Source organism: Dermochelys coriacea, chromosome 10, assembly GCF_009764565.3.
Source record: "Dermochelys coriacea isolate rDerCor1 chromosome 10, rDerCor1.pri.v4, whole genome shotgun sequence".
In the NCBI taxonomy this organism is placed as follows: domain Eukaryota; kingdom Metazoa; phylum Chordata; order Testudines; family Dermochelyidae; genus Dermochelys; species Dermochelys coriacea.
The window spans coordinates 48,388,663-48,416,411 of NC_050077.1; the positions used below are offsets into that span (position 1 = coordinate 48,388,663).

The window sequence follows — 27,749 nt, forward strand, 5'->3', positions numbered from 1 at the left end:
GATACATGGGGGGAGGGTGAATAAAAGCAAGGGCAGATGCCTACAGAAGGTGTTACTTACCAGTAAGTAGTCTTTCTTAATCTCAACCGGTTCTCCTTGGAAGACGTGTATCTTCTCATGGTGGACGATGGTCAGGGGACTAGGATGAGTGTCCAGGAACACAGTGATCTCCAGCGTGTCTTCCACAGCCACCTGGTTAGCTTCCACAGAGAACTGGAACTTGTCCTTGGCATTCCTGCTGCTGTTGTGCTGATAGATCACTTCTCCTGCCAGCAGGTCCTTCTGGGAGAAGGAAATCACTGGCTGGGCCCCTTTCAGCACCACCCCCCACCTTGGCGGGGTAGTTATCTGGAACCAGATTTCCTCATCATTCCTTATGTCCATGTTGGTCTCCAGGCTGAGAATGGAGGAGTCAATGGTCCCCTGGCTCCCTTGGTGGATGACTAAGCCAGTGTTGTTGACAATTTGGATGTAGGGGTCCGAGGCCTGTACTTCCAGGAGGGCTGCAGTTTGGTGCAGGCCGTCAGAGACCTGAAGCTGTATCCAGCCCCGGTCCGCTCCAGAATGGACAAAGAGAATCTTCTTCTTCCTCAAGTCATCCTGTGTGAAGCGATACACCTGGCGGCTCCTGTCATCAATGGAAATAATGCTACCAAAGAGAATGTCCTTCCTCACCAGCACCAGCTGTGTGTCAGAGAATCCGGAGTCCTGGTCTGTGAAGGCGATGTCATTGGTGGTCAACAGGCGCTGCCCATTCCGCACTACATTGAAGACCTTGCTCACTACCTGAACTGGTGGGTGGTCATTGACGGGCTGGATGGAGACTCTGAAGACACCTCTCACTTCCTCTGTGTCAGAGTCAGCACTGCCCTCGCCCTGCTTGATGGCCACAAATGGGATATCATCCTCTATGGTCTCAGAGTTGTCATGCTGATACAGAAGCCTGCCCTGGAGAATGTCCTCATTGGTGAACTCTGTTATGACCTTCTCATGGGAAGGCCAGTCGGATGGTGTCCTCCAGACCAGCTTCCCATGCGTCGGCCCTTCAATCACCTCATACAGGTAGTCCATGTTATTCAAACTCCTCACAAACAGGTGGTCCTTGGAGATGACAGCCTGCCCTCCTTCCAGGACAGATAGAAGGACATTGGTCAGGACAGGTGCATCTGGGTCCCCACCAATGCTTATCATATAGGTGTACATGGGGGAATACTGGGCATCAGCCATGACACGGAACTGGAAAGAGTCCTCAGTCTCTTTAGAGTTCCTGATTGTTGCACTGTAGCTTAGGTGTTTTCTCTGCAAGTCCTGTTGGGTAAATCCAAAGCCCTCTGTCAGCCTGCTACCAAGAAGCTCAAGGTTCCCCTTTTTGGGTGCCTGGATTATGATGTAGAAGAAGGAAACTGGGTCAGAGCTTGGATCCTCCAGTGCTGCTTCCATTTCCCTGGTGGTGATGTTTTGGTGCCGCTTGTTCTTCATCTGAAGGGGGACCAGAGTCTTCATCTTGATGGTGGCCTTCTTGATCCTGATTAGGAAAGTGTTGTTTGGTAAGGTCTTCTGGCCAACTTGGACCTCGAACCTCAGCTTCTCCATTACATCTTCCAGCCGGTGCTCAGGATCCATGCTGAAGTATTGTATGCGCCCTTGCACAATGTCCTGCTGGTGGAAGGACTCAACTCTCTTCCACTCCCCTCCCATGCTCCCTTGCTTCTGGACTTCACCATACCAGAGAGGCTCTGTGAGGCGATACAGGATGTTCACTCTTTGTTTCACAGCATTGGTCTCCACAGAGAGGTTGGCTGTGGTAATTGGAACGGCACTTCCTTGTGAGACAAACAAGCCAGTGTTGTTGCGCACTTGGATGTCAGGCTCTATAGCGATGACTCTTAAAGTGGCCACTGGGCTTCTTACCAAGCCATCGCTAACTTGGAAGATGACCTGTAATGCTGGGCCAGTCTGGTGGACATAGACCACGTTGCCTGCTTCCAGGTCCCTGCAGGAAAACTCTTCTGTGGGCACCCCAGGCTTAAAGTCATATTCCACGTAACCTTCTTCCATCCTCTTGCCGCCAAGCAGCTGGAATTTCAGACTGTCACAGGGTGTGTCATCATCAAGGGCCTGGATGATGTCTGTGTTTAGATGCTTTCGCGTGTGCTCCAGAATCACCATGAGGTCTCCGTGGGGGAAGATCACCTGCGGGGCATCATTGATGGGGCTGATCTTTATTGGCAGCAGGTATGTCTGGCCTTGCCATAAACACTCAGGAATCCCCTTTCGGGTCGTGACGGTTACCTCCAGCATCAGCTGATCCATGGGACCCTCAGAGCCATCATGAACATACTTGACTTTCCGATTTGCTATGTCTAGCAATGTGAATTTCCTTCTGTTCCTAGAGCCGTGGATGTCTAGTTCCAGCTGGCCATGTCTGGGTTCATTTGTGACACTAAAGAGGACTTGAGACTGTCTGATGTTTGCGCTGCTTAGGTCTATTGTAGGTTGGGTATGTTGCCATTCCAGGAAGGCCATGCTTCCTTCAGCTACGACCAGGGGGCTGACATGCAGCAATCTGGTGAAGTTAGCAAAGGCAGGAGGGAGGTTGGGATCAAGGTGGCATGGTTCTACCACTGGGCCTAATGCTCCCTGCCAGACGTCAGGAGTTGGGGTGGTGGGTGCCTCGTCTCGCTCATATGCATCCTCATAATCTGAGTACTGCTCCTGCATCCTGCAGCCGGGTGTTATGTCCTTTGTGACCATAGCGTCTTGCAGGCTCTTCTTCTCCAGGTTGACCCTCAGGTCCTCCATGCAGCCAATGAAGGAGCTGTTGGCAGTGCTGCCTCCTGAAGTGAAAGCAAGCTGGCGTTCCTTTAGCCTGCGGAAGGCGTTTTCATTCATGCCGCCGAAGAAGAGGCTGCCCTGGAGATCGAGGTAGCTGTGGATTCCCCTGTTGGAAGTCCTCGAGGCATAGTAGTCGACAAGGATCTCAAACTTGTAGATGTCCACGTGAAGCTTCACGTAGTGCTGCTGCTCGTCACTGATGAAGATGTTATTGTGCAGGATGACAGCCCCATTGCCTTTCTCCACCACCCCCCTCAGGCGCCCGTCGTAGATCTCCAGGTAGAGGAAGTCATTCTGCAGCCCCGAATGGTAGATCAGGGGGGCGTGCTTGATGCTTGTCATGATCACAAACTCGATAGTACCTTCTTCCCTTGCGCTCCACCCCGGGAAAGCAATATAAGAGCGTGGGCTCAGGAAGCCGAAGGGGTCATCTGGCCTGGCAGAGAACTCCTCGCTGCACCCCTCTCGAATCTCGTGGAACATTGTAGAGCCAGCGTCAGATGTCCACGGAGAGAGAACATCGAGGCCATTGAACTTTGCCATATGGAGGCAGCCTCTGAACGGAGAGCTGGACCCGGTGAGGTATGGCAGCTCCAGACTCCCTGTCCCACCCACACAGAGGCCGTACTGAATGTCCAGCCGCTGTAGGGGACCTGGGATCTCCACAGAGGTGTTAAAGAGGCCATCCACAGTCAGAGTCATCCTACCATCTCCCACCGACAGCTCAGCATCGTGGGCTACTAGATTATCGAGGCGTGGCACTGCTGGAGACTGGATCGTCACTTCTTCTGAGCCCAGCTCTAGTCTGACCTGCAGTGAGAGAGGATGAAAAGTGGAGTTAGAACCTTGGGACAAGCCAAAAGTTCTCTGACATGGACAAAGACACAGGGCATGGCCGGGTGTCCTTGTGCCCCAAAGATCTCCAGCTGCCAAGACAGCCCCTTGGGGCAATGAGCCACCAGATACAAGTCACAGCAGCCTTAAATCTGCTCCCATTTATGCTGAAGACCAGCCCAGCTTTAGGCTGGCCTTAGGATAAGGACAGCTTAAAGATGGCTTAAAGATATCCTTGCTCTGCCCTCCCCTCTGGTTTTGCACCAAGCACAGCTCCATAGAACTGGGAGATCCAGACCTCTTTCTTTTTCTGTTATGAAGAATCTTCACTGAAGATATAGCTGTTCCAGGACTGGCTGATGTGCTCTTGTCCTGTGAGCCCAGCCTTGCAGAAAATGTTATGGGTCTCCAGCCAGAAAACTAAAACTCACACATCAGAAAAAGCAGGTCCCTGCCACAAAGAGCTTCCCATCACTTTAATGTTAAAAACAAAGAAGGAAATGAAATGCAAAAATGATGCCAAGGCAATTGTAAGGTTGCATAGTTAAAATAAATTTAAAAAGGACTTATTTAATGCAAAACCAACCGGGCCAAATTCTCTTCAAATGTAAATGTGCAAAGCTGCATTGAACTCAAAGGAGCTACACCCATTGTGCCAACACAGAATTTGGCCAAGGTTTCAAAAGCAACATTAGCATGGCTTCTTTGCACATCCTAGAGACATTGACATAGGCAGAGCCATATTAAGCAGCACATTTCAGAAGGAAAAACAGGAGTAGGAAATAAAGGGCAACTTAATGATGCCGCCTTAATGTTGCATTGATGCGGTTTGTTGCGCATGAATGCGCAGGGCGATCGATTGCCATGTACCAAGCTCAGCATTTGCTAACAGATATGACTCAGACCTGATAACTAATCCATTCCCCCCATACCTAGAATGGGGAAATCCCTTTGGGAGCTGTTGATAGCTGTTGGCAAGTGCTGGCTTTTGGAGAGTCATCGCTATGGATGTGCACATACAATAGACAGTCTAGGTAATTCAGCGATAGGTATTTCTCTGAGGCTTGTAACCGGGCTGCCTGTCAATCTGTCTTGTAATTAGGCATGTGTTTGGTGCTCATCAGTTAGGGCTTGGGGGTCCCTTAGCCTGTGCATCTGTCCAGGGGCATAAGGAGGAATCAGAAAGTCCTTTATGCCTCTGCACAGGCAGCCTAGACTAAACATTTGGGTGTGTGGGGGTGAGTAGGTACCTGCGGCTCCCCACCCTAGAATGGGGGGGTGGAGCATGGCAGGAAATGGGTGAGGTTTAGCTCTACCTCTCCCGCAGTTTGCTGGCCTGCAGAGCTGAACTGGGGTGGGGTAATAATTTATCGCTGGGTTTATAGGTGCTGGAATTAGGAGTGCTGGGGGGTGCTACTGCGCCTCCCTGGCTTGAAGTAGTAACAAACACCAAACACATGGTTTCTGCCTTCAGCACCCCCCCATACAAATTGTTCCAGGACCCCTGGCTGGGATGATTCAGCTAGGGCGGTGGAGTTGTGGATCAATCAATTGTCTGTCTATTTGTCCTACCCTCCCTCTCTATCCATCCTGGGATACTCCCCCAGTCCCTCCAAAGGATATCGAATTTGAGTGCCATGTGCTTTCTCTAGAGGCTCCCTCCTCTTGGCTCCCACCCTGTCTCTGGGCCTGGATCAGCAGCTCTGTTCCAGGCTCCTGTCTTGAGTCGGTCAGATGGGGGCAGTGCTTTGCAAGCAGTGGGGCCAGAGATCCTCATTGGCTGCAATGCTCTACCTCCCTCTCCCACACAGAGGAGACCAGCCCCATGCTGACTCTTCTTTCCTGATGTCCTCATTGCCAAGGGGCTGGCTTGGCTCTGCTCGTAACCACTGCTCTCCCTGCCTGCCAGGGAAATAGCAGGCTTGGTTTCCTCAGCCGTCCCCACAAAGAGCAGCCTCGGAGCCGGGCTAAGTAGAGGGTTGGAGGAAGGAACCTGAGGGAAGAGGCGGGCGGGATCTCTCCTGACAGATGGCCTCCATTAGAGAAACCTCAACCCATCATCTCCCAGGCGCTGCAGCCTGCCAGGCTCTGTGGTCCGTGGGGTAGCCCTGGCGGCTCTCTTGGACCTAGAGAGGTGTGGGGGAAGGGAACGTGTGTTGGGGACACTCCTTATTCTTTCTTTGTGACATACCTTGGTACAACCACACAGATGTGGGGTTCATCCCTCTGCCCCACTCACTCCTGTGGCAGTCTGGGACTTTTCCCAACTGGTGTCCTGGATTTGGTCACTTTTCTGGAGCTGCCCCACCCTGCTACCGGACTGTCAGCAGGTGCGGCATTAGCATCAGGCTCTTGTGTGGTGCTTGCACGGCGTCCTGCCGGTTGCTAGTTGGGCAGGTGGCAAATGGGCTTGGATTAAGGGCTTTCAGAGCTTGGTAAAATAGTCAGCTCCACAGTGAAGGTGTACAGATTCTGTCTCCACCACGATTTGGGCTTTGGCAGAGCTCCTGATTGGCAGCCAGGGGAAGGGGCAGAGGGCCATTTAGAAACAACTGTAGGGCTCGGCTCTCAACAGCACTGACACACTGGGCAATAGGCCAAGACCCCCACTCCCTCCTGGGATTTCCTGCCAAAGCCAGAGATCCCTCCTGAGGTGGCTGTTTCCGGGGCTTCCCCCTGCAGGATGTCCTGTCCCTCCCGCTTGGTGTTCTTTGCCTTAGACACGTCTGCTTGGTCTGACTGCCAGGGGAGGTAGCAACATGGCACTGCACCCCTGTTCAGGGTCCCAGGACTTGATCCGTGCTGAGCCTGACCCCAGGCCCCAGAGGGTGTTTTGTGAACTTGGTTAGTATCCAAAGAGAAGACGCTGTCCTTAAAAACATGCAGCACGGGTGAGTGTTCGTGCCTAGATAACACGGCCAGGCTCACAACCTCCCATTCCCCCAAGATCCCAGCCTCCCCACTGTGCTTCTCACACTGGGTCAAATCTCAGAGTAAGCAGGTACAGCCCCACTGATGTCAGCGGAGACCTGCCTGTCTACCCTGAGGCCAAATGTGGCAGTAACCTTGCCATTCCTGCTGCAGGGAGGAGAGAGCATTGCTGACCTGCAGGATGCCAGAGCGGAGCTCCACCAGGAGATAGTCAGTCTGTCCTGCAGCAAGGAAGAGGAGCCCACTCCGCTGGCTTGTTGAAAACTGCAGGTGGAGCTGGACTGTGCTGTACGCCTCCACCAAAGGCATGTCCACGTAGCTGTCTCCAAAGAAAGAGGCTGAGAGGGAAAGAGAAGAGGTTCAGGGCCTGGGCTCTTGTTAGGTGACTTGACCACCACATGGGGCCAAGAGAACCCCCCTCTTCTCCCCTGCAGAAGGGCCCCTGCCCTGTGACTTAGTCACAGGGCTCCCATTGTAGACCATCAGCCATGTTCCTAGGCTGTCCATCAGAGGTTGTTGGTGAGCGACATGCAGCACACTCTCCAGTCAAAGGGGTGAACGTTTTGTCTACTGGATGGGGCCTCGGGAGACCTGGATTCTATTCCCTGCTCTGCCACTGCCCTGCTGGGTGATGTTGGCAAGTCACTTAACCTCTTTCTGCCTTTGCTTCCTCTCCCACCCTTTGTCTGCCTTAACTGTTAGACTGTAAGGTCTTTGGGGTGTGGACAGCCCAAGAGTACCTAGTCTCGATGGTGCCTAGCACACTGTGGCCCTGATCTCATCTGGGGCCTCTGGCACAGCTGCATTACAACTGGGGGGCTGAGTGTCTTGCCCCCATAGCGCCAGCTGCAGCCAGGCCAGGAGGAGAGATGGAGAGTTAGGGATTAAAGCCAGCACTTTCACCTGGTAGTGCAGAGCAGCTGCCGTCTGCAGGAACCCAAGTGTCTTTGCTATTCAGGTTTATTTTTTTCTGAGCAATCTTTTGTTTTTAACTTCAAGGAACCACTTACGGGGCTAAATTAATGGGAGATCTAATCTCCTTGCTGGATTTCCATCAGCCAGGAACTGAAATACTCTAACCTCTCCAGCCCCTGTATTATTTCGTCACCCTGCAACATTCAAAAACTCTGTGAAAAGCAAACACAAATACAATGGAGGAAGCTGCACATACCCCTCACTGTCAGTAGGTGGGGAAAGCAGGTCAGCAGACTAACACAACACTGTCTCTTTTTGCTACCCGCTGCACTCCTAAAACCTCTCTCTTTTCTGGTGTTCAGCAGTGCATATACCCAGGGCAGTGTTATTTAAGCAGCTTCCCTCTCTTCCTCTCAGGGGTCTCTGTTGGTGTCACCTTCAGGAGCTGCCCCGCTCTGACAGCAGCATGCTTCGCTCCACAGAAATGTGTTGCAAGTTGTTGGATATCGGTGGCACAGGAAAAAGGAAGGAAAGTGCTTCAGACAAATCCTTTCCCCTTTCCTGGGTGTCCCTTTCCCATGAGACGCCATAGAGCTGGGTGGTAAAGACGAGGAAGGCTGTGTTTCTCAGAGCACAGCTGGCATGAGATTGGGCTGGAGCGAGATCTTTCGTGTCATCTTTTCACAAGAGCTGGTGTGTGAACTGCGGCGTTCTAGCCAAATTCCAGTTTTGGACATGGCTGGTAGAGGTGGAAAAGGCTCATTCGATACCCCACTGCAAGGAACAGACATAAGGCTTCAGTAGTGGCTGTATCAGTCCCTGGGCCGGAACCTCAACTGGTATAAATCAGTGTAGCTCCATTGAAGTTGACAAAATGACCTTGATGTACACCAACTGAGGATCTGGCTCGCTGACCTTATTCTCCCCTTTGTAATATGTGTATATTCTGCCTACCAAAATTCCCTCTGCCGTTGCAGTTGGATACTGTATTCTTCTTTATTCTCGGTGTACGCAACTGCATGCTGTTGCTTTGTACTGTTCAATAGTTTCTGAATTTCACCCCCAAAGTGGCTTCTTTTCGGTGACAGGGAAGTTTATTCTTTTATACGTCAGTGTGTGCACAATGTATATCTATACAGCTATTTATTTTCCATACCAAAAAAAACACATTCAAAAAATTTAAGATTGCAAAGTCAAGCACTCCAAAGTTGGGAAATTCTAGAATTAGGAGCAATTAAAAAAAAAGCATGTGCTCCTGTAGTTAAAGACGCTGTCATAATGCGTATGTCCAAGGGGGCAGAATTAAAGTTGCTCAGGCAACCCAAATTCTGGCATTTCCTAACTTTTTAAACTTTTGAGTGCTTGACTTTGCAAAGTTTTAGAACATTTTAATGTAGTTTTTGTATATGTGTGTGTGTGTGTGTGTATTACTTAGTCCATCCCATGCTTTTCTGCACATTGGGCTACCCGCAATTGCCATCGTTGCCTGTCAACTGCCCTTCTCTCTGAATCTTCCCATTACATACTTAGGTGCTTGATGTCGTTCAGAACTGTTCATTTCCATGTCATTCGTGGTCTTCCTCTCTTTCTTCTTGCGTTTTCTGGCTTCCATTCAAGTGTTCCACTTCCATTGGTAAGTGTTCTTTTTCCATTCGCAGCACATATCCTAACCACTGACACCTTCTTTTGTAGATTATTTGTGAGAGGTATGTGTGTATGTATACACATATATAATATGTATATGTGTATAGTACATATATGCATATATTTATAGAATATGTATGCATGGTATATAAATATACAGACACAGTCCCAATCCGTGCCGTCTCTTAAATAAATATAAAAGTTTAAAACAAAACCTTGGATATCCCAGAAATGACCTTAACTCTGCTCGGTATCACTGCCCGGTTTCAACTTATAGATCAGAGATCCTCTTACATTTTCCCATCCTCCATCGCTATTGTCACAAAACACTGCCCATCTATCACAGACTCTTGCTGGTTCATCCACCCATAGGTGTCCAAAGATACCAACATCTTGCCTCTTATCCTTCATATACAGAACAGAGACTTGACTCTGCCCAATCCCAACAACCGGGTATGATCAAACTATAACATGGCGTATCTTGGGGGACAGTCTTTGAGAATAAGAAGGTTTAGGGCTTGGCTTCTTTGAATGCTACAGCCAGCATTTTCAAATGTGCATTACCTAAAATAAGGCATCTAACCCCATACTTAGGTATTTAAGTAGTCTGATTTTCAGAGGCACTGACCTGTCCATGCCCTCCTCCCTGGCCATGCCCCTTATCCTGGCAGCCATGAGGCGGGGTGGGAAAGGAGCCACCATAACAGCTCCCCACTACACCAGGTTCTGCCGATGCAGGGGAGATTGTCTAGAGGCTGGTTCTGCTGGGTTTTGAGCTATTTTGCATCAGTGGAATGCTGCTTAGGACCGGGCATCTCATGTCTTCAGTGGATTTACTCCTGATTTATTACTGGTACAAATGAGAGGAGAATCCAGCTCACTCCTTGCAGTTTGTTTGCCTTCCAACAGCTCCTAAATATCAGCTGCCTTTAGGTGTCTGATTTTAGGAATTTCATCATTGTGTCCAAACGATCATATTCTACGTGACACATTTGCAATTTTTAACGACCTTAGAAGCTTTCCTGCTTGACTTGAGATTGAGCCCAGTTAACTCAGTGACTGAAGCTGACAGCTTCTAGAACTGACAGGAAATTAACCAGGCTTATCCCCTGCAGGTAAAATTTGCTAATACAGGCTGCAGAGCAAACGGAAAGCAAACACAGCACTTGGTGACTTTGGAACAGCATCTGTAAGGGATAGTTTGAAATAAGCCCATCATTGGAAAGGTTACAGATAGTGACACTGACTTGCCTGGAAGAGGTAAAGCCTGGGCTCCTGCCTCTTTGACACATTTTCTTGCAAATTCAAAATCCTGTGTTTGTTCTTTAGCTAAACCTTGCTCCTTTGCTGAGGGGAGTTGCTGCTCTACTCCGACCCATCAGTTTCCCCTATGTAGAGTTTGCCATCTGAGCTTTCAAACGGTCTTTTGAATCCTAGCCTTTAGGGACCGTCTCATGGCTTCAATAATTTAGAGGCGTCCCTGATGTTATTTAGACACATAAACAATGTTCTCATTCCCCTGCAGAGTGGAAGCTGACCATTGGTCTCCCTTTGAGAACTACACGTGTATTATACGTGTCTTATACATGTATTACACCAACTTTTGGTTGGGCAGAAGAAGCTACACGTACATGCTTGTGCTCGTTTGAAACCCGCCCTCCTAGTTAGCGCTGGGCACATCTGAAGTGCTTGCTCATTTCCTGGTTGTTACATTTGCCCTTGGTATGTGTCATTTTGGAAGCCTGGCCCAGATGAATCACAAGAGGTGTGCTTTTAGCCATGAGGGCATTGTAAGTCACTGTCCTCCTCTGCACATTGCTCCTCCAAAAAAAGTTTGCCTTTTTTTACTGCGTTGACTATTTCACTAGGAGGCATTCTTCTCTCTGAATCGGCACTGAACCAGCGCTTGACTGAGACATGAGCCAGCAAGGCACTGCCAGATGTGTATGTAGGTCCTTAATTGGGCATGACTTTGTGCTCTCTATCTCACCTTTACACTTCTACAACATTGGCCTGCTTGCAGGAGCATTTGCCATTTTGTGAGCAGAGCTGAATGCAGAATGTTTCAGAGGAAACACACACTGTGCTCTGGCTCACAGAGAATTCCCTAGATTTTTGTTTTGCTGCTTCCCTTCATCTGAACGAAGTGGCATCCAGACTGATGGTAAATGGCTGCTCTGCATATGGAAGAGCACAGTCTTTGAATGAGCGGTAACCCTGAGCTTCTGATTAAAGACACCTTTTAAAAGGTTAGGCTAGAGGGAGTATAGTCTAGTGGATATGCTGTTGGACTGGCTTCTGTTCTTTGTTCTGATAGTGACCTGCTGAATGCCCAGACCCCATCTTCTCTGTACTTCTGTGTTCCTTGCCACCCTTTGATGTCTCTATTTAAGCTGTAAGCTCTTTGGCTGTCTTTCCCTATGGGTGTCTTCACTGCAGAGCTCAGCCGGGGATGGATGCCTGGGTTAGCCAAGCCCAGGCATGAGCATCCCCAGTGCTAAGGGAACATTCAGGTCAGACCCGTGTAGCCGCATCCACGCTGGGACTGTGGTAAACCTGGGTTAGGTGTTGGGATTTCTGGGGGCATATCCCTTGGTTCTTAGTGCTGTATCATGTAGAAAGGCAGGAAAACATGGCCCCTGGGACACTGTGGGAGGGTACTGGAGGAATGTCAGGACCTGGGTTCTGTAACCCTGTTGACATCCTGAATCCACGCTGCAAAATAGGTGGGTTAGACTAGAGCTCCCTTAAAGTGGAACCTGGGCTCTAACGTGAGCAAGCCCAGGTTCCAAACTCATATGAACCCAACTAAAAGGCTTTTGTGTGTGGATGTTAGGGGGGCATAGGGCTAAAACACAGGTAAGAGCCTGAGCTAGCTCTGCAGTGAAGACACACCTATGTGTTTGTACGGTGCCTAGTGTAATGTAGCTCTGATCTAGGTTGGGGCCTCTAGCTCCCACTGTAATACAAATAGTAATAAATAGGGTCGGGAGTTTGATCCTGGCCTTGGTAATCAGATTCATAGTTTGTGACACCAGAAGGGACCACTCTGATCATCTAGTCTGACCTCCTGCCTAGCACAGGCCAGAGTATCTCACTCTGCATTGAGCACGTTCTGTCCCATCTAAATCCCCCTGCAATTGCCATAGAGGTTGTCCTTCAATTTCTCTGCCAAAAAAAAAGGTTGTATAATGTGCTGATGCAAGATTGCTGCCTCCGGAGAGATCTGCATTTCCTTTGTGAGCAAATGGCCCTGCATACAGCCTAAAAGTGCTTTGGGATTCTTCCCTAGGAAAAGCGCTATCTAACTGTGAATTATTGTTGTTTGTCTCCCCATATCCCCGCTTTATTTCAGATTTATTATCTTTCTCGTCTCTGCAGCCAGCTCCGGATGGGGACTCTATCCAGAGGCAGTTGAGTTGCAGTGGAAAGGCTGTCTTGAGTTTAGTGGTTTAGTTTAAAACAAAGCTGAGGGTGTCTGGGATTTGAAGACGCAGGTAAAAAGTATATGTTTGCATTAAATGTTCCAGAGTGATCTCGGATTTCTTTGTAAAGTGTCAAGAGTTTGTGGGGGGATATTTAGACACAAAAGGTAGCTTGTGTTCCCAACTTTTGCAATATTTGGTGTTTTTCTTAAAGCCCCAGCTCCTGGAGCCCTATGATTACACGAGACTCTCAGCTTTCATTTAAAACCTGCCCCAGATTTCTAGTCCTCAGGGCTGCAGAGAAGTTGAAAACGTGACCCCTCGTGGCTCTCATTTTTAAAAATCTCACGGTTTCTAAGCCAATCTCGGGATTGTTTCCAGGATGATCTGGCTCATGATTGTGGAATGTCTGGGGTTGAAAGTCAGCGGGGGTTAGGTGTCCCGCTGCCCTTTCGTGCCTTTCAAAACCTTTCTCTTAGTGTGTATGAAAACATGGACACCTAGCACTGCATATGCAAGTACTCCAGGCTTTGTGTAAAACTCCCCTCAAGCCCCTGCCGCTTTGCTTCACTCTTGACATGTAACATGCCCTGCTACTCCAGGCCAGCATCAACAGATGGCCCTCCACCCTAACCTGCATAACTGCCGCTCCAGTCTTGGGGCCCCACACAGCTCTGCTAATACACTTCAGTTCTGGCCGGCTCTTCCAACCCAGGGACTCCACTGAACTGTGCCAAAGCACTTCAGTCCTGACTTCCAGGCCCCTGTGCTCTTCCCATCTTCGGCACCCCTCACCCTGGCTCTGCTAGTGCATGGCTGTTCTGAAATGCAGCCCCCTGGACTATTCCAGTCCGGGATCCCGCCCACAGCTCTGTCAGTGCATGTCAATCCGCTGGCCACCTACCCAGCCAAAGCATCTCGCTCCTCACTCCCAGAATCTCTGTAGTTCGCATCCTGGGCTCCCACTCTACCAATGGTGGTAATGTCTAGCAGCTTTCCAGTGTGGGGAAGTGTCTAGGGGGCACTGGAATGAGACCATTACGCTGAGGCCCAACCCCAGCTGGGCTCTGGGATTTGAATTGCTGTTTTTTTCCTATTACACTTTCCTCGTTGGGTTTTTTTTGTCACATGTTCAAAGAGCCAGTGTAATTGGGATGGAGATGCTGACCTGAGGGGACCTGAAGTTCCCAGTCACAGCTATTCTTAGCTAACTCCTAGTTTAGCTTGCTGCTACAATCACCTCCTTTGAATGATTAGCCCCATATGATCCGCCACTCCTGGCTGAATGCCTGGTTTGCCATTCATAAATAAGATCATCTGTGCTTTGGGGCAGGGACTGTCTTGTCTTAAGTTCTCTGTACAGCATCCAGCCCCATGGCACCCTTATTCTGTGTTGGGCCTCAGGCACGGCTGCAGCACAAAGAAGTAAGAAGTGTCCGTGGTGCAGGCACTAAGGTGGTTGAGAGAAAGCAACTAACGTGGTCCAGCAATGGGTACAAATCAACCCCACTGATCTGAATTTTGGGGGGTTCAAAAACCCTGAGCCCACAGCTAATCCAGTTGTGGTGTCACTCTCATCAGCTGGTGATTTACACCTGGGGGAAGAAGTGGGAGTTTCTGCCTGTTGCACGTGATTGGTGAAGCTGCTTTCCTGTCTAAGGTACTTATCTGACCCCATCCCTGTAGTAGCTGAGCTCCTCCTCTCAGGTGTTAATGTCTTTATCTTGATGACACTCCTGTGAGACAAGGCAGTGTTGTTACCCCGCTACAGAAGGGAACCTGAGGCACAGAGAGTCTAAGGGACCTGCCCGAGGTCACAGAGGAAAGTCCATGGCAAAGCAGAGAACTGAACCCAGGTTTCTGGTAGCACCCTTACCACTGGACTATCCTTCCTCTCTTCCCTGTCTCTACTTCTTCTGTTTTCTGGGATCCCCAAGCTCATTTCCAGTCCCGTGCCCCTTTCCGATGCTCCAACCCTGCCGCCCCTTCTCCCCCTCCAGAACCAGCTCCCAGAGGAATGGCTTGTCCCTGGAACTGGACGCAGTCACATCGCTCTTCCTTTCCGAGCAGATAATAGCCGCAGTGTTCACTGCCGCATGCTGGTGGGTGGGAGCCTGTCCTGATGGGCTGTGCTGTGGGGCTCGATGGTCACGGTGACCGTCTCTGGTTGGGGTGCTCAGCCCTGGAGCTAAAAATACCTCCTGTTCCCAGCTCCAAATGTCCCTCAGGAAATGACTTTCCCCTGCCTTGCCAGAAGCAGAGACGATGCGAGAGAAAGGCGTGCACTGAGAGGCCACAGTCACAGTTTCCAAGTGCTCGGCCAGCAGCCAGTAGATTATAGGCTGATGCTCTGTGTTTCCTTTTTTGTGACCAGCATCTCCACAATCCCTCCCCCCCCCCCCCCCGTGTGATTACTGCCCTGGAGCAGATGCAAACAAGCAAAGGCTGAGTGCTTCAGCCGGGGCCACCTGGGCTGCCGCAGGAAGCAGGCTGCCAGTGTGCACCCAACAGAAGAGCTGCCAATGGGCCAGGTCCAGCGATGGATGAGTCTGGAAAGCGCTGCATGTCACTCCCCGCCCCGGTTACCCTTTCGTTACTTCAAAACACACTATTCTTGGCACAGCCACTGTCTGGAGAGGTATTTATGCAGCCGAGGGGCTCCCCACTCTCGCTCTCCCAAGCAGTGATGCTGCCCTAGTGGCTAAACCAAGCCACTTTGTGCAGGGGCTGGCTTCTCCCCTTGGGTCCTCCTTTGTCTTGTGTATGGCAGCTCCCTCCACCTCTGGCACTGAGGCATCAGCCTCGCCTATAATAGGGCAAGAAAACAAGACTTTTTTCCCCTCCCTTGCCCGCAAGATGAGTCACCCCTCAAGATGCTTAAGGAATCAGAGACTTCAAGTAATTCCCTAACTTGGAGCTGGCTGGCAGAGAATGCCCTGCCCTGGGGATGCTTCAGCAGGGTGGAACGTTATCTGTTCCCTGGCATGAGCCAGCATGGGACAGCCCAGGCTCGGGGCCTTTATTGTGGGGGGAGATTTAGCCAGACGCAGTTGTCAGCAGCCAGGGAGGCCGTGCTTTGGGAGAGGGGACCCTTCGTGCTATCCTGGCTTAGCTCCTTGTCTGCTGAGGGAATTAAACCCAGCGTCTTATGAAGGCAGCACCCTCCATCAGTTAGTGTATTGGGTGACTGCTTTGTGACTGACACTGAAAGGTTAAGGGGAGCTGGAAAGCTCAGGTAGAGCATTTGTTGGCCACTACAGGGCCTGGTCAGCAGAATTAAGGATAAGAGCCAGCTAGGGTGGGGCTGAGGGAAGGACTTCAGGGGAGAAGGAGGCAGGAAGTCCAGGGCAATGGCCTAGGGGACCTTCCCCAGTAGAGAGCTCCGGCAAGAGACCAGGAGAAGCCACCAGGGTGAAGCAGGATCTGGCCTTCCGTGGAGAAAGCCCTGGGAGGCGTTCAGCCGTGGGACCGAGCCCAGGGGAATCTGAAGATGGAGAATAGGTCCTGCCTATGGCGGGCAGCAGTGTTTTAAGTTTGTATCTTCATTTGGGATTTTTTGGGGAGGGGAACCTGGGGGAGGGTGAACCTAGAGAGGCTGTGGAGCCTGGGGAGAATACCGGTGCACATTGGGCCCAGGAAGGGCTGTGGGAAAGGGCTGCTGATGGGCTGAAGGAGGAAGAAGCCCCGGGAGGAAGCTGGGGGAGGTGTGAATAGACAGACCTTGCCTGCTCACTGCAGGTTCCCTGGGCTGGAACCCAGAGGAGTGGGGTGGGACAGGCCCACTGAGAAAAGTGCAATGACCCTGGAGAGCAGGGTTGGGCCAGGGAGTCTGGACTTGGATCCAAGACACAGCATGAAGTCGTTGGACTCTCATTTGTTGGGCTCTCTGTTACCCTGGATGGGGGGGTCTATCAGGGATCTGGCCAGAGGCTGTGTCATGAGAAAAAGCAGACCCCTGTAAGGCTGGCATGGCAGTCAACAAGGGCGTTCGATGAGGAGAGCCCGCTGTGCTATGTCCTGCCATGAGGGGGCTTGCCAGAGATGAGGCTACTCTTGTGCACATCTGTCAGGCACTTTTGTGCATGTTGCCCTGATGTGTTGCCTCTCCCACGCTCAGTCATGAGCAGCCGTATTGGGGATTCATCTGAACAGAGACCGTCACAGAGTCTGGCCCCGCCAGCAAGCTGAGATCGATGCATCCAAGCCCCGCTCCCTGGGCTGGACCCCACGATGAGGACTCTTTTCTGTGCTCTGGAGTGGGGCCTGCAGCAGAGAAGAATAGCTTAACTGAGAAGCGCCTGCCAGAAATCATGGAGCACCAAGCAGACAGCCCCTTCCTGTGTGCATGGCTGGAGAGTGTGGATGGAAAGAGGTGGGGGTGGGAGGTCATGGGGAGAAAGGGGCAGGCAGGGCTTCTGGGATTAGATGGAGATGGAAGAAGTCAGCTTGGAACATCAGGGAGGCTATAATTGCTTACAGCTGGCTCTGCAGCCTCCGTCCAAGGGGAAGTCCCAGAAGGCTCTTTATTAATGGTGACAACTCATCCATCTCTGATTCCCTCTCATCAAAGCCTCATCTCGCTCCCCTTTCCTGGTCTCTTTGTTGCCCAAGGCTCATGTTTGCTCTTTCTCTTGCTCAGCTTTTCTTTCTCCTCTGATCTCTTTACTCCTTCACTTTACTCTCCTTTCTCTCTCGTGTACCTTCACTAACAGCAACATCCCGGAAGTTTCACGACCTGGCTCTCATCAGCACCAAGGTCAAGCTGAAAGAGACTCTTCTTTTGCTGGAGCTCTCTGGGCCTCCAGCAACTCGAGGGCATCCTGTTACACCATGCAGACCCTGTCATGAATGAACAGGGAGGTGGAAGTCAGTGCCCTCTCCTGGGGAAGGTGATCCTTCCAAGTGTTGGTTCTAGTTGCGAGCTGAGGGACGGACTCCACACTGAAAGGACACAAACTGAATTTCCTTCCGGACTATAACTGCAGCAGATTGTTATACCAGTTCTTAGGTAGTTAGAGAGAGATAACTCAGTCACTAATCTGCAGTGTGGAGAACAGATGTGCAGCCTTCTGCTGTGATCATGGCCTCACCAAGCACTAGGAGTAAGGCTTACAGTATCTGCAATCAGAAGGCACTTGTGACAGGTAACACTGGAGCAGATCTGATCTCATCCTTCAGAGGCCTAGCTGGAACATCACAGGATGTGTGCGGAAGGATGTCTCCTTAGGTCATGCAGACGTCTGTCTCCTCTCAAATGCTTAAGAGGGGGAGAAGCACCAGGTCTGGCCTGTAGAATGGCCTGTGATGTTCAGTGTAACTCTCCAGAGCTGGAGCACTAAATCCCCCATCTAACACTCGGTGATGGTCCTTGAAGGTCAGTGATGGACTTTGTGGAAGGTGAGGAACTGGTGAGGTTTCTCTAGGGAAGGGGGCCACTGTGTTCCAGGCCCAGGAATCCCTCATCAGATTAGTGCCGTGTTCTAGGGAGGGTGTCACCGCCTCCCCCTGACTCATTCCTTGTGCATTCAGTGTCTGATGGCCCCAACCCTGGGGGCTGAGGGATTGGCAGATTAAAGAGAGATCCATCCTCATACTCACCATGTAGCTGCCAATGGGGGCTTAGTCCACCCTGAATCACTTACAGCTGGTGGGGGTGACCTCCATGAATCCAAACCACTGGGCTTTCAGCCCAAATGGCATTCATACCACATGGCTGGAAAGAGGAAGGCAACTCCAGGTAGTGTTAGAATGGGCCAAGTTCGTTGCTGCTGTAAGCAGATGCAGCCCCCTTATCTACTATAGGTTGTACTTTTGTCCTCCAGGGCTGCACGTAACCCAACGAGTATGTTTAGATGGTTAGTTGTGCATCATTGTGTAACAGTGCATATATTGTGTGTGTCAGAAAGTGTATGTGTTTGGAAATACGTGTGTTTGGGTGTGTATACGAGAAGGTAAGTGTGTAGGAGAATGAAACTGGATGTGAATGTGTGTTGTGGGTCATATTACTTCATTCCCAGCTCCAAAAGCCCCTATCTGATACTCTAGGGCCAGGACACAAATACACACATTCAAAAAGCCCACCAAGTTGTTTTCAGAGACTGTGAGACAGAAGACAGGGGAAGGGGTTTGCATGGACACACTAGAGATGTTTGGCTGGGTGTTTCAATGTGTGTGGTTATTTATATGTGACAGTCAAGCTGTGTCTGTGCTGTTCAAATGGGCAGGTGTATACACGAGGGTTAGACCGAATGGGGCTATGACTCTGAGTGTCTTTAGGTATGTTAGCACATGGCTCATGGGTTCCCCACAGGGGGGCTGTGGACAAGTTTAGGAGGTTACAACCCCCTTCCCTTTTTTTATGGTTGGATGGCAGGGGATTCCCAACAGTATGTGAGCAGGGTCCCAAAACTTTGTTCTGTTATAGCCAGAGGTGACAGTACAGGACAATTTGAGGACTGCGATATCTGAGCGAGGTGAATTCTGCAGAATAGCTTCCATTCACATTGACTTGAATTTGAAGTGAAGTCACTTCGACCGAGTCCACACCTGTTTTGTATGCACTCTTTGTGGCTCTTCTAGCAAATGCATTTATTGGCAAGAGTGTTGTGCTGAAACAATGAGTGGCAAGCAAGTATCACGGAATAGTCAGAGCAGGTAATTTAGTATTCACACCTGATTCAAAGATTCATCCAATCAGGGTACAGAGACAGGCCATGTGTCCAGTCAAGCCAACTTGAATTCAAAGTATCCAGCGTTCCCAATGAGCGAGCAAGAGAGCAAGGAATAATGCAATGAATATTTTCAGATAGTGATTATATCTGAGCAAATCACAGACAAAAGAGACAGAATTCAGAATAGATGATTTTTTATGGATCGGTTTGCTTGGCTCTGATATTGGTGTATGCTTCAGTGGTTTGGGGCTTGACCCTACAGAAGGGCAAGGAATACACAGGTAGCCTAAGACTAAGAACTGTTTGGGTAAGTGACATGCTAGGCCTTTCTAAGGCTCATGCTAAAGCTGAGAAGGCCAGAAGTTGTCGGCCTCCGTAGCTGGGCACTTGTCTCAAACCTTGAATGCTGTTGCATGCTCTGCATTCTGGGTGTCCTGAGTTGGGAGTACCAGAGCATGTAATGTTAATGTCCAGAGGCACTAAGGGGCTGTGATCGATCATGTTCCCATCAGAAGGTAGCAAGGGAACCGCAGAAAGCGCCCAAGGTGTGGTAGGGGAGAGGACTTGCGGCATGACAGGGTTGAAAAGGTTCTTTGGAGGAGGATCCAGATTTATTCATCCTTATACACTGAGCTTGGTGTCCAGCGCATCAGCAACTTTGTTCTTCCTTTACCACAGAAGGGAGTGGGGAAATGATTGCCTCTTTTAATTATAGTTGATGACAGCTTGGTATTTTCTTTCCCATTAGGGTGCACATTGCTACCATCAGGCAATGGGACTTCTGCCTCCAGGAGGAGGCCTCCTTGGATGGGATGAAAAAGCTCCCATGGGCAGGAAGGTTTTGCCTCTCCCTTGTTTTGAGTCAGATCTGCTGTGATCTTTACTCACTGCTGTGAATTGCCTCCGAGCGCACTTTGCATGTCAGTTTGATCCATGTGCACTGAGATGTTGGCATCCTCCTCGTCAACCTCCCCTGCTCAGTGCGGGCAGGGGAAGAAGCCAGTGTGAAATCTGAATGGCTGTGCAGGTGTTTCTCAAGAAAGCCAATTTACGGGTATGTCTGCAGGGAAACCCTCGTGCCCAGGGAGGGAATGGGAAAGGAGGCGGGTGCCAACGGAAAGTTTCCATGCATGAATTCTTTGGACACTGCCTAGCAGAGAGAGACATAATCTCTGGCCAAGATTTTCAAAAGTGGCCAGAGATTTTGGGTGTTTCACTGTGTGTGTGGCTCAACATAAGACACTTTAAAGGGGCCTAATTGTCAGAAAGTGCTGAGCACCCACCATTCTGCAAACCACTCTCTCTATTTTAGGGTTTTATGCCTCTGCCCATCACCAAAGCATCTGGGCACTGTCCACATACAATCAATGGCAAAGTGTCTGATGGACTGCATAGATTCTCTGGCTCCTTCTTCCTTTCTGGGGTTACAGTTCTGCTTGGGGTATGGATCTTGGGTTTTGGTTTTTGTTTTTTAAAGTATTCATTTCCTTTTTTTTAAGGTTGATTTGTTTCAGGGTTGGTTTGTTGGGGTTTTTTTGGTAAAGGGGTGTCAGTGTTGTGAGTGCCTTTCTTATGGTGGAAAAGCCCTGGAAAATCAGGCCTCTTTTAGGCATCTGAAGTTGGGCACCCCAAATCACTGATCATTTTTTAATATCATGGTCTATAGCTAAAACTCAGCTTGGCTCCCAGTCTGGAAAATGCCAGTGCTATAATGATTCCTAGTTAGTGTTTGCGAGGAGAAGCCTGTTTGAGAGAGAATGTGCACGTGTGTACTGCACCTAGCACAAGGAGGCCTGATCCTGGTTGGAGCTCGTTAGCCCTACTGCAGTACGAGTGATAAAGAATGAGAACATTACGGGAAATCATGGGGGCACGTACGCATTCATCCTTGGGGAGGCATAATGGATGCATGGGAATGAGGGTGCATGCATGTGTGAAAACATGTGTGCCATGTGAAAGCGTGAGTTTGAGCATGTGTATGTGTAAGAGGGGATTTGTACATGTTTTTGGGAGAGATGTGCATGTATGTGCAGGAGTGTATGTGCAAACTTGCATGTGTATGATGGAGAGAGAGCAGGTGTGCACGTGTTCCAGTAATTTAGGCCTGGAAGTCCTGAGTTCTAATCCCATCTCTGATGCTGACGCCATCTGTGGCCATGGGCAAGTCATTTATAACTGCTCCATGCCTCGGTTTCCCCCTTTGTAAAATGGGGATAACTCTGCTTAACTTGCCAACAGGGCTGTAGTGAGGCCCAACTCGTGAAAGTGTGTAAAGCACTGAGAAGATGAGAAGTGCTAATGAAGTCTTACTGAGTGTGTCATTGAGACAGGGTGTGTGTGTGTGTGACAGAGAAAGTGAGAGGGCAGATGTGTGGGAGAGAGTGGGGTGTATGTATGCATGTTCGTGCGTCTGTGTGCAGGGAGGGAGAACAGCTTGCCAATTATATACAGAACATTAGAGCTTGTTCCGAGAAAACCACACCTACCCGCCCTCCCTGAAAGGGGTTGTGTGTTCCCAGCCATTTCCTGCCCTAGCCATACAGTTTTCTTAAGGTAGGAAAACATGCCAGGCCTTAAGGTTCCTTGTTGCTGGGAACAGCTGCTGGCTTGTCTGTGGCAGTGTTTGTGGAACACGGCTGGGAGCAACGCTGCTCATTATTTCCTGCCAGGGAAGGAGAAACTGGAGCTGCCTTTCAGAGGAGGGGAGGTGGCTGTGGACAAGGAGCCCCGTGTTCACCTGAAGCAGCCGTTGGGGTGGAAGACGGGGGGCCCACCCAGTTCCCTCTTGATCTCAAGGTGACATTAATCCTTTCCAGGCAGCCACAGGGAGGCCAAACCTAGGGAGTCCGTGTGCCTGGCTCTATGGGGCTCTCTGGGGAGACGTTTACCCTCTAGGGATCTTAAGGTCTGGTCTTTCATCCTGACCGCCAAGCACAGCATGGCTGCACCCAAGGCTGCTCCACAGCTGGGCTCTCCTAAGGCAGGGATAGAATGGAGGCTCAGAGCGTTCAGGGAGCAGCATGTTATCTGAGCCTGCCCCAGCTCAAACCCCTCTGAGTGCAGCCCTGCAGGGAGCCCCTGGAGGATTTCCCTGCCCCGGAGCCGTTGGGGGCTGGGTCTACCTGGAGGCAGCAGCGCCATGAGGGCACCGCACATGTTGCACACCAGGCCCCAGCCATGAGGGTGCCTTTGGTGTCTGTAATCTCACCTGCCTGTACACCTGCAGCACCAGAGCCATCGTATTATGTGGCTCCCCCATGCTTTCCACCCTGCTTCCAACACAGCCCTCATCTATCTTCCCAGAAGAGCTGATAGCGATGGGGCCAATCCTGCAAGGCGCTGAGCGCCTCCTGCAGTTTCAAAGGGAAGGGGGGCCTCTTGACAACACCTCACAGGATTGGACACTACATGAGGCTTCCTCAGGGATGGGAGTCTCTGCTAACTCCATCCCTCTTGTTCTTAGGGAGACAAGGATTGCCAAACTGGATCGGACCCCAGGTCCGTCTCTCCCGGTATCCTGTCTCTAGCAGGGGCTAGTACCAACTGCTGCAGAGAAAGGTACCAGAGCCCCTGTAGTGGGTCATGATGGCATGAGTGGCCCTTAGAGGAAGCGTCTGTTAGCGAGTTCCCTGTGCCCTGAAGCAGGTGATCTTTATCCCTTATGAAACCATTGTTGTTACCCTGTCCAATACCACTCTGGAGGTTCTCGTTTTCCGCCCTTTTTGTCTGAGCCTGGCTGAGCTCTTGGCCTCAAGCATATTTTATGACAAGGAGTTCCGCCCGCTGACTGGGCATCGAGGGTAACCACGTTTCCTTTGATGAGTTTGAAATATGCTGCCTTTTGATGCTTTTGAGCATCCCCCTGCCTTTATATCGGGAGGGGGTCCCATTTGCCTTCCCTGGACCAGCCATTACAGTGTATAGCTCTATTCTCTCCCCTCAGAACTAAACAGTCCCAGGCTTTGCAGTCTCTCCTCCTACAGAAATTTCCCAGGCTTCCAATCCTTCCCCCTCCCAGTCTCTGCACCCCTTCTCCCTCCCTCTCTCCCTGTATTTTCTCTCTCTCTCCCGCCCCCGCTTCCCCTCCTTCACCCCTCTCCTTCACTCTCTTGCTGTCCTGCGCCTACTCCTCTTGGCTCTCATATATTTTCTTACATCTCCAATTTCCATCCTTAATTTCAGGGGCGAAGGGATGGCTCCTGCAAAACCCTGGGACTCAGGGGATTGTCTCTTCCCCGTTGGGGGTTCCTCCGCTGTTGACAAAGTAGATTGTCATTCGGGCCATGACCACACACACAAAAAGTGGATGGCATTGATTATGCTGGGTCAGTTAAAGTGGTACAACCTCCATCCTGTGGGTTCAGTTTCGGGGATATAAAGGTGCTCGTGCCAGTGTAGCTCACGCCTGTGAGTTCAGGGGAATGCACTGTACCAGTATAAGGCACCTTTATACCAGTATTGCTGCATCCACTCTCGGGGATTTACTGATTTCAATCATACCCTGAACTGAAGTCGTTCCATTGGTACAAAGTCTGTGTGTAGCCCAAAGCCTAGATAATATCAGTGGCACTGTGAGGCTGCCAGATCAAAGGGCCTGTCCCCTCTCAGTCCCACAGGAGCAGCCCCAGTCAGGCTGGGTATGGCCTCCTGAGAGATCCCAGGGTGAAGAGGACTCATGTAAATGGAAATACATTAGAAGGATGCATCAGTTTCATCCATCTTTCTGAGCCACAAAGGCTGGCAGAGGAGTGGGTCCTGGAGCCGGGTCCAGGGGAGGCCAAGGGACAGGTACTAGGGCATTGGCAGAGGGATAGATCCTAGTGTGGGAGTGTGTGGTGGGGGATGTCAGAGGAGATTGGAGGGGAAAGAAAGGGGAGAGGCCCTGTGATAAACAGGCCCCAGGAAAAGGAAATGGGAAGGAAAGACCCTGGTGGAGGAATAGGGTCAGGAGGGACACGTCCCAGGACAGGACCTGTGCTGGGTTGTGTCTGACCATTGTATCAGGGCAGCCTCATGAGTGTGTTGCTATTGCTGTGCTTTACCGCCTGCTCAGATCTCACACAGGGCTCAGAGTGGGTCCCCATGCCCTGTGTGTGGGGCATTCTCCCAAGCCCGGCTCTGCCCTGACAGCTCACCGGCTGGCCTGTGCACAGGGGACACTGTGTATTCCTTGGTTCACAGCAGTGCGGCCGGAGGCAGCGTCATCGGGAGCAGCATTCCAGGGCTTCAAAGTTTTTTATGACTTTATAAGGTGAAAAGCTCCCTCAGCCCTGAGCCAGCTCCTCTCTGGGCCAAGGCCTTCTGCTTGGGATTTCTATGCAAACAATACACAGCTGCCTGACAGAGGGACAGAGCTCTCTTGATTGCAGTGGGGCAATGCTGATTTACTCCAGCTGAGAATCCTGCCCTGGTTCCAAAGCTGGGACTGAATCAAAGCCCTGGATCCACAGAGAATTTTGGATCCTGGTTCATTCTCAGCAGTTGGTACCAATATCTCCCCCCAGGGGCAGAATTAGAAACCATGATCAAAATCCCTGTACACCGGGGAGGTTCAGATCCCTGTCTGGATCCCGAGCTGAATTGGGCAGTCCAGGCAACCACTGGTGTGTGTAGCTTTCCTGCAGCGTCTTATCAGAGCTCTTAGTGATGCAGCTGGGAGGTAGCTGGTCCTCCTTGCCCCATACACATAAAGAGCCAGTCATTCAGTGCTCTGCACCATCAGGATGAGTGTGCAAAAAATACCCTCTACTTGGCTGCACAGGCAGACTCCTCTGGGTGTATGTTTGCACATGCAGATTTGGGGCTTCAGCCAGGCAATGGGTGCATGCACTTTGTGATGCTCTCTTGGCCAAAATGTTCACTGTGCCAGGAGGCTCTCCCAGAGTCAGGGAAGGACAGGGGAAGTCTTCCCTCAAAGTGGGGGTCATGTAGCTGTTATTCCAGGATAATAATTCCAGCTGCAGTCAGTTGCCCAGCTCCATGGGTAGCTCCCTGCTCTCCAGTCCCTCTAACCCTGGCCTGTGCTCTATGATCAGTCTGATGAGAGATCTGCATGAAGATTAGGCCTAAAAGTCTGAATTACCAGACATGACTGGGGACGCTGGGGACAGGAGCTTCCAGTAGACAGCCACAGTGCCGTCCCTGTCTCTTCTCCCCAGGGCGCCCGGGGCTGAGTGTGTGTGCAAGGGGGATGGGACAGGAAGAGCCCCCTCCTGAGCCTTGGGGTCTGATGGGCTTTTTTAGAAAGGCTTCATTGAATTGCACGTTCCCTTAATTGTATATAACAGTTTTATTTATGGCCGGGGAGGAAATTAACAACTTGTAAAGCAGTCTAAGGAAAACACGGCCTCCACCGAGCACGCTTGAGGGTTGTCTGGGGCTTTCCTAACATTTGGGGTGGGGGTGGTGGGGTGGTTTTTTCTATGCAGGAAAATAAATGTAGAGGGGTGGGGCTGGGGAGTCGGGGGGCGGGGTTGGGAAACCAAACGAGGTTTGAAAACTTTTTTTACATAGTGGTGCTAACACTAATAATGAGGCCTTAGGCAACTGCCTCTGGGTCTGTTTCCGTACCAGCCTGCAGTGCCCACCTCGCATGGACCTCAATGCAGGCTTTATGTAGTCTGGCTGGGATGGCAGGGGGATTCAAAGACACGCCCTGGCCAGGCCTCCGCAGTGATGAAATTTGTGGCCAAGGCCGGCTGCGATGGTTCTCCAGTCATCTGTGCGGAGATCCAGAGGCACTGGACAGGGCTTGTTGTTTTCAGGTCAGCGATGGGTTGAGAGTGGACAGAATGGAGTGGGCAGCTGCGGCTCCCCTCCATGTCCACGACCCCTGAGTGAGGGCTTGGAGCACAAAGGGGAGCAGCATGTCACTCTAGGAGCCTGTTAAACCTGTGATTTGCCCTGGCTGCCTCTTGGCATCTGGCTTGATTTTAGTATGTTAGCTTTGAGCACAAAACCCTAACCCCCAGGGCTCTACCTGGGTAGGAAATCTCCTCTCTCCCTATGAGACAGGACTACAGTGGTGAGCAGAGGCAGCTGGGCTCTGGTCCCAGCGATACAGAAGAGAGGGGGCTGCCGGCTCGGTATTCTCTACTAGGGCCCTGTGCCTTTGCAGCACTCTTTGTCCACGGTGGCTAACCTTCAGGGCTTGGTGCCGGGCCCATCTTTTCTCACTGGCTGGCTGCAGGGAGCTGGGATGGGGTGATAAAATTTCGTACCTCCTGGTTATGCTCTGCAGTTATAAGAGGCTCTTCATGGCATCTCTAGAGTTTGACACTGGGGCTCTCTTATGGAGTTGTTATAAACCTAAATAAATACATGCCGAAAGGAAAGAGCCTCCCTGGAAATGAAACACTCAAGCCCCTGGCCCGGAAAATAAATAGAATAATAGATTCCAAGGGCAGATTGCCTGCTGTGATCATCTAGTCTGACTTTCCATATAACATAGGCCAGAGAACTGCCCCCAAATAATGCCTAGAGCAGCTCTTTTCAATCTTGATTTAAAAATTGCCAGGGATGGATAATCCACCAGGACCCTTGGTAAGTTGCTTCAGTGGTTAGTTACCCTCACTTTTAAAAATCAACACCTTATTTTCTATCTGAATTTGGCTAGCTTCAACTTCCAGCCATTGGATTGTGTTCTACCGTTCTCTTCTAGATGGAAGAAACCATTATCAAAAATTTGCTTCTCATATAGTAACTTATAATGCACTCCTCTTGTATGTAGAAAAACGTGCCCAGGGGTGGGGGCAGGACTCCGGATCTGGGGCTTTAGCTTGTCGATCCTTAATTTGGCCCCATGTTAAGCCTTCAGCAAGGCAGATGTATCCAAGGGTTAGAGCTAGTGGCTGGGAGGCAGGGATCCTGGGTACTATGCCCAGCTAACTCGGCTACCATGAGCTCTTGGATGAGTTGCCTCCCTGCTCAGTACCTCAGTTTCTCTGTCTTTAACATGGAGATAATGATCCTTACACCCATGGCTCTCAGGTGCTTTGAGGTCTTTGGATGAAAAGGGCTATAGAAGTGTCATTGTTATTACTGAACCTGTCCCTGGAGGCTGGGCTGGTGTGATTGCCCTTGGCAGGGGCAAAGGGGATTTGCCAGGTAGGTTTGCCGGGTTAGCCCTATTTCCAGGGCATTGGCCTAAGCTATTTCAGCCTGAAACTGCACCCCTGACCATTCATTCTTATTTTTTAAACCATATGTGATTGAAATTGGTTACATGGTTTTAATCTCCCCCAGCTGATCCCTCCCTTGGGTGGAGTAGTATGGGAAGGGGCTCTCTGTGAGGGCCAGCCACCTGAGATCGCTTGAGAGGAACATGAGACATATCTCCCCTGGGGGCTGCCACCTCCACTGTGCTCCTTGCCCAGGCTGGCCCCATGTGGCTCTGTTCAGTTGTTTCTAAGTCTTCGGTTGGCAAAGCAGAGGAGAGGTCTGGTGCTCTCAGATTGTTTGCTGCTTTAGACTCTACTCTGGAAAACTGGTGTGT

The 27,749-nt window shown here is 50.7% G+C and overlaps 1 protein-coding gene across 1 annotated transcript in view; it reads right to left on the bottom strand.

The window, feature by feature from the left end:
- Window positions 1-27,749, bottom strand: part of CSPG4 (chondroitin sulfate proteoglycan 4) — a 76,622-nt gene that overhangs the window by 25,947 nt on the left and 22,926 nt on the right. The window contains exons 2-3 of the mRNA XM_038418173.2: window positions 6,775-6,938; window positions 61-3,645 (exon numbers count right to left, since the gene is read on the bottom strand). Coding sequence (XP_038274101.1) covers window positions 61-3,645; window positions 6,775-6,938 — 3,749 coding nt within the window. The remainder of the gene's footprint in view (window positions 1-60; window positions 3,646-6,774; window positions 6,939-27,749) is intronic.